General features: G+C 35.0%; 2 protein-coding genes across 2 annotated transcripts; both read right to left on the bottom strand.

The window, feature by feature from the left end:
• Positions 1-1880: 1880 nt before the first annotated feature.
• LOC133880674 (NADH dehydrogenase [ubiquinone] 1 alpha subcomplex subunit 6) lies at positions 1881-5447 on the bottom strand. The gene is made up of 2 exons (XM_062319657.1): positions 5088-5447; positions 1881-2360 (listed from the first exon to the last, which is right to left on the bottom strand). Exons 1-2 carry the CDS (start codon positions 5298-5300, stop codon positions 2178-2180), a joined length of 396 nt encoding a protein of 131 aa, XP_062175641.1. The 5' UTR covers positions 5301-5447; the 3' UTR covers positions 1881-2177.
• A 622-nt stretch (positions 5448-6069) lies between these two features.
• On the bottom strand, positions 6070-11033 carry LOC133880770 (peptidyl-prolyl cis-trans isomerase CYP22). The gene is made up of 7 exons (XM_062319769.1): positions 10779-11033; positions 10641-10664; positions 10264-10351; positions 8281-8373; positions 7620-7652; positions 7113-7169; positions 6070-6399 (listed from the first exon to the last, which is right to left on the bottom strand). The coding sequence occupies exons 1-7, from the start codon at positions 10937-10939 to the stop codon at positions 6289-6291; spliced, it is 567 nt and encodes a 188-aa protein (XP_062175753.1). The 5' UTR covers positions 10940-11033; the 3' UTR covers positions 6070-6288.

The raw sequence follows: 11033 nt of genomic DNA, 5'->3' as shown, positions 1-11033 counted from the left end.
AAACTTCATTTTGTGTGTTAGAAGTTCCATTCCATGCTTTATTTGTTAATGCTTTTTAGAGGGTGTTTCGTTTTTTTTTTTTGTTTTTTTTTTTGAAAAAATGTTTTCATGTGATATAAAGGAGAAAATAATTTTGAATGTTTTTTGTATTTTGAGTTGTTTATTAATGTTTTGTTTTGGAAAGAAACAACAAAAGGGAAAAAGAAAAAAAAATATTATCAAAGAAAGCTCCCTTATCGTAGTCCTTCATCTCACCAGTTCTAGACATTTGCGCGAAATTTGAAAATTTGAAGATATTTAGGTGTTTCTGATTGGACAAAAATATTTTACAAAACTAATTTGTAAGAATCCTTTAAAAATGATGTGTCCATTATTTTGTAAGAATCACATGTTTTTTAAAGGAAACAATGTTAAATCAGTTCTAGTGGTTGATTTAATTTGTAAATCGCTTATTGTGATATCAAAGTGAATTTAGATGTTCTTGTAGTTAGTTTAATTTACAAATCGCTCTTTGTAGTCAAATTTTGTTAAAAAATTTGACAAATTTTATTAGGTGTCATGCCAACGCCAATAAGATGACGACAAGAAAATATAAATATATTAAAAATATAAATATTATGTAAAAAAAAAAAGGAATATGGGTGCTTGCTGGTTGTAAATTAGGCAAATCATAGGGACTAATTTTGCATTTTTCCCTTAAATTAAATGCTAAGAGAAAAAGAGAGGAAAAAGAAATCATCTAAATATTGGAAAAATGAGAGAGGAAATAGCTTTTTATATTAAAATAATGTTAAGGAAACCACTTTTACTTTTCTAAATGTAGGGTACAACTTTTGATTTCCTATGTGCTTCCTTCGTTTAGGGAACAATAAAATAATCTAATTTAAGAGGTTTTTTTTAGGAGTTTTCCTATCATGTAGAGAAGAGAATAGAATTTAGGAAAGCTGCTGCTAGTACTCTTAATCATCATAACGATTGGGTTTGGCTCCTTGAGCCTCCTTCCCTCTATTTATTGTTTTTGTTCCATTTATATTAAGTCTAAGAAATGGGAAAAGGTTCCTCTCCATTTCACTTGAAACGAAGATGAACCATTTTTTGATCTATATTAAATTTTACAATATCTAACGGTGAATATGATGTCATATTATTTAAAATTTTGAAATGGAAAAATGCAAAATTAATCATTGTGGTTTACCTGATTTATATTATGTACACAGTTAGATATTGTAAAATTTAATCTAGATCATAAAATAGTTCGTCCCCACTTCAAAGGGGGTGACTCGTCAGCCGCCCCCTTTTTTTCTTTTTATTTATTTAAAAAAATTCTTTAAGTTTTTAATTTCTTTAATTTTTTAGTTATATATATATATTTTCATTTTTTATTATTAAGAGTGATACATGTTATTTTATTGACATTGGCGTGGCACACTAATAGAATCCGTCAAGTGTTTTGACGGAATTTGATTACAGGGAGTGATTTGAATTTTTGGCATATTCCAGAGACTTCTGAGTTCTTTTTAATACCACATAGAGTTAATTATAAATCAAGTAAAACACCTTTTTTTTTTTTTTTTTTTTTTTTCCCTTCTATTTTAAATGACGAGGCAACATATTCTAACCTACTTAATTGGAACAAGATCTTCTCAAGTGAAATAGAGAGAAACTATCAAAGATTTTATTTTGTTCCATTTAACGGTGCTCTTTAAATGGCGTAAGAAACATATTCACTATGTGACATCATCTATACCATTAGGCATTAAATCTGTAAAATAAAATATTGATTCTGAAACGGCTGAAATGGAAGTAGTTATATACCAAATCAAACAAGCTTCTTCCCACGTGCAAATGCAGAGCTGTTCACAAATTTTCATATGCAGCAATTAGAAAAAGATGTAAACCCAATCTAACTAATAATCATAAACGTTCATTGCATGCGGCATTGGTAACATAACACAATGCTGTTTTCCTCATCCAGCAGTACTTATAAACCAAATTTTTTGAGAGGACAAACACAAGGCTTCATAGATGGTACTACGGTTCTGACAAAGTGGCCATAAAAGAAGATACAAGGATCTTTATCGACCAGCAAGATACCAAAAAAAAACTCCAACTACATCTTTATTTGGGGAACCCCATTCCAAAAGCAAAGGAGGCACATTCGTTGAACAGTAAAGATTTCAGTAGTTGGTGGTGTAAAAATTTTTGAGGAAGTTGGAGATGCCTTGATCCTTTGTACCCAACTCCTGCACAAGCCCTTGACGACCCACCACATACTGGCCAATAATATGGTGCCGCTGCTTTGCGTGCTCCGCAATGTTACCCAGCTCTTCCATTGCCTTGAAGAGCAACATATCAATCACCTGCAGATTTATTATAAACATGAGGATGATGGGGGGGCGACTTTTTCAAGTCAGAATTCATAATGTGCAACAACCATCTGAATTAATTGAAATTATTAAAACAGTTGAAAATATTTGATTCACTGTAAAAGATGTGCAATTTATTCAAGCATATTCCAGAGCCTACCTTCTGGTAAGGCACAATAAATGATTTGCTTTGCATATTATCAAGTCAAAGGCATCAACTCAAGCGCATAAACCATGAATGGTTGATTTCTTTGTAACTTGAAGAAATTTCAAATATCCAACCTGGAACATTTATCTAAGGACCACTTTAACCAGCAGAGTTCCTATAACTTCTGTGCAAAGTGCCAATTGCCTTTGCATATTATCAAGTGAAAGGCATCTTCTCGAGTGCATCAACCATGAATGAGCATTTCTTTGCAACCCGCTGAAATTTCAAAATATCCAGCTTGGAAAATTGATTCAAGGACCGTTTTAACAACCAAGTCGCCATAATTTCTGTGGGCAGTACCTAGATTTCTCAAAATGAAGGAAAAACATCCATACGCTAAACTAACATATAACCAGACACTAGTTTGAAAGACACAAGTAGATTCATATCATACATCAAACACCATCAAATCAAGGCTATACAGTCACAAGAAGGAACGTGACAGCAATCGAGCCAACGATCTCTTCAACTAAAACAACTCAACTCGACTAAAAGCCTTAATCCTAAATGAGAACTTCACTTATAATCCCTGATCTTTCATCACTTTTGAAAAAAGGTACCCAAACTTTAAAAAGTGTCAATTTAGAGTATCCATTTTTTAATTTTTTTTCAATTTTAACTCTACATTATAATTTTCCGTTAAATTCTGTCAAAATTTTCAAAATACCTTTTTTTTAAGGAAAAAAATTACTATGATTTAGGTATTGGTCAGAATTTAACGGAATTTGCAAAAGTACTCATATCTTAATCTTTTAAAAATTTTATATATTTTTTTTTAAAATATAAACACAAGGGGTATTTTGAAAATTTTGATAGGATTTAACAAAAAATTCTAACTGATGGTTGAAATTGAAAAAAATTGAAAAAAATTGAAAGATAGATACTCTAAATTGACACTTTTTTAAAGTTTGAGTATCTTTTTTCAAAAGTGATGAAAGATCAGGAGTTATAAATGAAGTTTTCCCTAATCCTAATTATATTGTGGTTCATGGATGCTCATCAACTAATGGGAGTTGGCCACATGTATTCTTTTCTGCCATTCTATCCATTCTTAATCTACAGATCATTGTGTTCCTTAAACACAAACTTCATCTCACCTAAACAAATTGTCCTTCCCATGCTCCTAGAAACAACGCAACAGAAGCTCTCCAACACCATCAATTCATTGACCGCATTATGAGGAATCATGGACATGATGACGTAGTACATTGGAATTCTGACTGATGTATACCCTTACAAGGTATGTGCCCCTTCTTCCAAGTACTGGAGAATCTTTCCACAAGGTCAATTTCCTTAGGCTAAGTACTTACCAAAAAAAAAAAAAAAGAAAGAAAAGAAAAGAAAAAAACACATAAGCTTAACATGGTGTCCCTGGGTGAAAGAATGACAATACTTCAAAGGCTTGGTAGGAATCCTGCACCAAAATGACGGAGAATCAACCAGATTCTTTCACTGCTAAGATTGGGAACCAGGACTGGGCCCTTACTAGAATTCTCTGAAAAACCTATTATAATGTCAAGAATGGATACGAATAACATCCGCTTACTAGGATTCCAAGGAAGTTTTCAAGAGAGAACAGATGTCGGACCCACATTCTAGATGCGGCCTATTACAAAAATCCATATGCAAACTTCAAGCCTCCAAAAATCTAGAAATACCACAAGACCCTCCACTAACCTAGTCCAGTAAAGTTGGGAAAAAGATTTACTTTCTCATGGCTCAAACACGATTCGATTGCTCCATACAATCGCAAGAAAATACTTATACCAATAACGAAATTGATGATGCATGAACCAGCAATTCAACTCATGGAATCCCCAAACCACAAATTTCAAGTCAATGACAACAGCTACTACGCATCTCATCCAAAACTTAATATCAAAAAGATGGGTACATTAAGGGCTTAATATCTGCACTGAAGCGCTACAACTTTACTTGAGTGTAACCGCAAGGAAAATCGCAACTAACTTCAATTATTACATAATAGCATTTAAATCCAACTCCTCAATCAGATTAGCGTTCAACATCAAAATTCATTCTCAAATTCAAAATTGTAGACAAGTTCTAATGCTGGTTTGAACGTCAGAACTAGCAGATATAACCACAAAGTGAACAAGACCAACATCCCAAGGTATAAATAAAATTGCAAAAAAAATCCAAAGTTTCTGTTTGATTCGTGGCAAAAAATTTCTCCACGAAAAAATCCAAAGTTTCTGGTGGGTTTTTAATTTTAATTTTTTTTTTTAAAAAAAAGAATAGGAAAAATTGCAGTTAACTTCAATTATAACATACGCAATAGCACGTAAAACTCAACTATTCAATCACATCATCCTCATTCTTAAATTCAAAACTTCAAATAAGTCTAATGTTTGTTTCAAGTCAGAAAGAGTAAATATATCCAAAGATTGCAAACACGATAATTGATAAATAAACAAAGTTCACACTATCTACATCGAAAGGAGCAAAGCCTATTGCAAAAAAAAAATAAAATTAAGAAAAGAAGAGAAGTGTACCTTGGGATCGGTGACGTGGGAGTTCTTGCGGATCTCGGAGGCGATGGTTGAACGGAGCTGGGACACGGTGGCGACGTCTTGCAGGTTGTAGATTTCCATGACACTTGGTAGGGATCGGCATGCGGCCCTGAAGAAATCGAACACCCGGTGCCTCGCTTCTTCCAGACTCGCCGAGTTCGGTGGAACCTTCACGCTCCGCAGTGTGAACGCCATTTCTTGCACTCCACGAGAGAGCTGTGTGTGTGTGTTGGTGATGCTGGAGATATCTATCGGAGAGCAAGAGGGAGACTGTTGCGACGTCGTTTTAGAGTCGTCTATGTGGGGATGATGAAGTGGTCGATGCACGACTGATGCGACGCCGTTTCGAGTGCACGTTATGCACGAGCAATAACCCGTAGCTCACTAGCTCTATTGGGCTTCAACGTGACGTTGTTTACGTTGTCTTTTCTTTTCTTCTTCTTCTTCTTCTTCTTTTTTTTTTTTTTTTTTTTAATTATTATTATTATTATTATTATTATTTTAATTGCAAACAACAATTTATTTATTTATTTTTTAACGCCTTTGTTTATCATTTATCAAAGCTTTTTCCTTGCCCCTTCATGTTTTTTCAAAATAAAAATATTAACAAATAACTTAAAACACAAAATACTCAAAACTACGTTCACTTTTATTTCATATCAGAATACTTTTTCAAAAAAAAAAATCTCTAAAAGACTTTAACAAGCAGACTCCTTGCTCCCCAGCATCATCAATCCATTTGTTATTTGTTAATTAATGTAAATATGATAAAATCCCAATCATCTAATTTGAAAATAATGATTGAAATTTGAAAAAATCTACATGGTAAAGTATCCTAAGAATTCTAAAAGATCTTGATCCAATACACACGTTTGAGTGTTAAAAGGGTCCCAAGACCGCATTTAGGTAGAGTTACAACTGGATAATGAGCCCATTGAAAGATAACAGGGGAAAAAGATCGATCTACAAACCGACAGGCACACATATGTCAGATTGACACTGAAATCTGAAGTTGAATGGAGAAAAATCAATTCAGTTATTTAGCAGAAACATGATACTAAGGATTAGAACATGCTTTCCATTAAATGGAGCAAAGCACTGCTGATAATGATCACTTGATTAGAAGAACTAACTCTATATGAATTACAGAAATCATATGGTTAGAGCTGTTCGTGAACTAAATTTACATCTCTCCACATTCAACAATAAGGCAAGGGAGTTTCGGCCGATTGTTGGGTCCAGTAGCCACATTCTCAATCTTCCTGAGAACCAAAAGACCATCTCCAAGCACTCTCTGCATAGAAGTAGACAAAATTAACATGTAAAAAAGACTATTCACTTGAGAAAAGCAGCCAAACGAGCTGGAAAATAAAGGAATCGTTCGATAAAACTTTTTTGAGGGTGCTTTTTGCTTTTTTTGTTGAATAAGTGTTTTGACGTAACATAAATGTGAAAGTAGTTTTGAATGTTTTGTGTTTGAAGTTGTTTGTTATTTCTTTTGCTTCTTTTGCAATTTTTTTTTCAAATTTTTTTTTTTTTCCCAAAAAGCATTGTCAAACGAGATGAACAGTTTTGGGCATAGCAGACAGAATAGGCTTGTCAATGAGAAAAGGAGCACAAGTTGGCCGTGCAGCTCCTTGCAAAGCTGCACTAAAATAACCAGACCCAACACAACCAACAAACTAAAGAAAGGCAATTATTTATAAGTTTCAGATGCTATGATAAGCATATCACAATGGCCTGAACTGGGTCAACCCAAGTTGAAATTAAATCTTGGGTTGTGTTTGTCTAGTTCTTGGGATAAATAAAATCAATCCAGTTTTCAGGTTGGATCAGTCTTCATACAGATGCCTATAGCTAGTACCTCTATTCACTTCAAGTAGCATGTCAAACCGACCTAACCTGATCTATATTGTGCATGCCACGGGAAAACTCTATTATCCAGTGCAATTTTGTTCTTTGGATGAATAATTGATATAACACAATTCAGAAGGAATTAGAACATACCCCAAATACAACGTGCTTATTGTCAAGCCAGTCGCATTTTGCACAAGTGAGGAAGAACTGCAGCAAATGGGAGGTTTAATCAACACAAAATACTATACAATAAAAAAAAATATAGAAAAACTTCAACATGACTCATTTAAACATTAAAGTCAATCTTCCCATACTTTTTTGAACATCAAGGAAAGGGAAAGAGAGTCACAGGTTTAAGCTCAAATTTTAAGCTAACATTACCACGTATGCACTTCCAAACACAAATAACAAGAAAAATAAAGGCATTATTTCAAAGCATAGTAGGACTTCAGTTCAGTTACAACCTTTAAACAACTAAGTTAATGAACCTAAACAAGGCTGAAGGTAAAATAATTTTATTGGAGTAATAGCAACATGCAAATTCAATGTAGTGCCCCATTCCAGTAATTCGTGTTTTCTCAGAATGACAACGTGATGCATATATGTGTGTGTGTGTGTGTGTGTGAGAGAGAGAGAGAGATGAAGTTGATGAATTACCTGACAACCGTTAGTACTTGGTCCGCTATTCGCCTGCAGAAAGAGGAAAAAAGATTAGCCTTTAAAGCATTTCGAATAGACTCTTAAACGGGAACAAGAGTTTGTACCAAATCTAGGAAAAGACCATAAGGTTTGGTGGTGATGTTAACTCATATATGCGAAGACCAACTTAAAAGCTTATTTCCCATTCTCTTGGTGATTCTACAACTCAACCGTGCGCTAATCCGTCTGTAAGGGAATCTACTGAATTCTCTTTACAAGCCTCCCAAAATTTAGTGATATTTATACACTGTTTAAGTGAATTATAATGTACTTAGTTAGCTCAAGAGAATATACAAAGTTGAGATTCTAAGAGAATTAAACAGAATTTCTCCATACAGCATCACTGATATCCACCCAAAAGATGTAAATACAATCACGTCATAGCGTGTGAAAATTTTATTGATTAATGTATTAGGCAGTTTTTTCCTACGTGAAATTAAAATATACAGTCAAGAACAATTAACATAGGAAGATAATAAGAGAGTATGGGTCTCCTAAGGTCGGAGTGCTGCAGGACACAAGTCAAAGATGTTATCCCAAGTCCAAAGAATTAATAAGTTCCAGCTAAGATGACATATAATAAAACATTATAAAAAAAATTCTTAAGACAGAAGCATACCATTGACAACAAACCAGGACCAGTATGTTTGGCTACAAAATTTTCATCCTCAAACTTATGTCCATAGATGGAAACACATCCACTACCATCACCCTGCAAAGCAAGACCGAAAGAATAAGAATTGCACAAAATTATGGAACAGGTGTCAGTATTATCATCATAATAAAAGGAATATATATTGATTGTAGAAGTAGAGGCTTTCAGGGTTACAGGTATTGAACCAGGGGCAAATTGTAGGATTTACAGATCAGGAGGGAGAAGCATCTCTCTCTGTCTGTGTGTGTAGATAGGTAGATAAGCTCTCCTGGGTATGGCTGAAAAGCTTTATCTTGCTTGCTCCTCTTTCAGAAAAAAACTGCTTCAGTAGCTTTTAAATCTTACATTTAGCAACAGGAGTCTTTGTGAAATAACCTTTTACTGGTCTAGTGGATGTGTTTCTATAAAAAAAAAAAAAAAAAAGGATAGCACAGAAAGGCGTCTGGTATAGTGTGGCCAGCGTGACTTTCTCGATCTGTAGTTTCTCTCCTTTCTCTCTCTTAATCAATGCTCCAGCTTCCCTCAGTCAAAACAATGAAAACATCAGCCATTGTGAGAGAGGATAGTCAAACTAGGCCTTAGATTGAATACAGAAAAAAGGGCTGGCATTTGACAGATTTCAAGAAATCACCAACCCCACTAACTGACCCGACAACTTTCTCAGCTGTAGTTCCCTTTGTGGTTCCGAATTTGTCCTTGATATAAATGTTTGTCCATGCATGTTCGTGTTTTTGTTTTTTACTTTTAGAGTGAACTTGAATGGGAGCGTGAGTATAATCCTGGTACGGTATGCAAGGACAGATTCAGAGGGAGCTGAGGGAGAGTATATATTTATATAGAGTCAAATATGTATAGTTAATATATATGCCTAAAAATAAGACTTGACCCCTCATTCATGATTTGTGTAACACCTCGGTCCCATATGGAAAGATGAGTAGCCCACATAGAGTGTGTGGTTTATAAAGATAGTCATTAGTGCTAAGTCCCGCATTGTTTAGTTAATAGATGAAACTAGACTTTATAAGGAATTCTAGGGAAACTCTAAATTGACTAGTCCTTTTGGGGTGATAGCGCAGATGTGGTTATCACTTTTCCCTCGATCATTACAAATGGTATCAGAGTCACCTAGTGATACCAGACCATGTGGTACTAGGGCGCTGCATGACGTGACCCTGACGAGGACATTAGGAGTTTAAGACGGGAAGTTTGTAACACCCCGATCTCATATTGGGAAGATGAGTAGCCCAAATAGAATGTGTTTTATGAAAATAGTCATGAGTGTTAAGTCTCACATTGCCTAGTTATTAGGTGAAACTGAGCTTTATAAGAAATTTTAGGAAAACTCCAAATTAACTAGTCCTTTTAGGTGATAGCGCAGATGTGGCTAGCGATTTTCCTTGGGTCGTTACAATTTGGTCATCCAATGAGAAATCCTGATTCCGTCCAAATGGTGTGATTGGAAAGGTGGCATGTAGGTTTTGATCCCTAAAAAATTCACTTTAGAAAGATAGTATACAAGCTCACATTATGCTTCAAATACCAATTATCACCAAAATCATGTTTTGGTTTGTACCCATTTAGGATGTTTGGATTCCAATAGGTTAATTACTTAGCAACTATAGTGTAACTGTGTAAGAAACTTTGAAGTATCAAAATATACAAAAGCTTTAACTAAAATGATAGAACTAGGCAATCTTTTAAATTTGGATAAAGTTTTCCTAGTCTATTAAACTGACGTGCGTCCAAAATGCACGTGATTGTCACATTCATTTCCAAAATGCATGTGATTGTCTAACATTCGTCTAAGCATGTAATTGTCACGTGCATTTTTAATTTAATTTTAACTGCGCCTGTATTCTCACGTGCATTTTGGACACATGTATATGCATTTGGAGTTTGGAGAAAAACTTTTGATCTTTAAATTTACCAAATGAGGATGCTACTGACCTTTAAGAAGTCACCAGCCTGAATCATGAAATCCTTAATCACCCTATGGAACTGGCATCCCTTGTAACCAACAGGCAATCCAGCTTTCCTGCCAATCCAACCCAATTATATATATAATGCCACATCAACCCTCACGTTGTGACTACTGGCTAGAATCAACTTAAGTAATATGAGAGGAGAAATGATTCTCCTACATGTTTCATACACCTCCCCACCTCATCATACTGGCATCCTTTTTTCATTTTCTGGGAGACAGAATCAACAAAACCAAAAAAAAGAAAAAAGAAAGAAGAAGACTCCAAGATAAGGGGTACAAAAGATGTAGGAGAATATTTTCTAATATGAGAGACTGAAAATTAATTACAGTGTCCTTTTACCTGTACTCTCCGGTGCAGAACTGCCTGCAACGCCAAAAAAGGTAAATTTGTTTTAGTAGCAAAAGTAAGATTTCGATAATTCTTATTTGATTTATAGGCAAATTTAGGTAAAGGGAGTATAAATGAGAGTGGGAATACCTGAAATTTTCGGCTGTTTTGGGGGTGATATCGGCGAAGAGCTCCATCTTGATGCGGCCGGCGGGGATGTTACCGATGGTGATGTCGAAGAAGACGATCGGATTCTTTGGGTTCGGCGGCCGCACGTGCCACTCCACCGTGTTCCCTCCTCCTGACGCCATCGATATCGCACTTGCGCACGCACTGCTTCTGACTCCTGGGTTTTGGGTTTTGCCTTGCGAAGTCTGCGACTCGGTGATGGGTTTTTGTATGTGT

The sequence above is a fragment of the Alnus glutinosa genome, chromosome 10, assembly GCF_958979055.1.
Source record: "Alnus glutinosa chromosome 10, dhAlnGlut1.1, whole genome shotgun sequence".
Lineage (NCBI taxonomy): Eukaryota > Viridiplantae > Streptophyta > Magnoliopsida > Fagales > Betulaceae > Alnus > Alnus glutinosa.
Note: the sequence above shows the minus strand (reverse complement) of the source record. Positions and strands in the feature narration are given on the sequence as shown.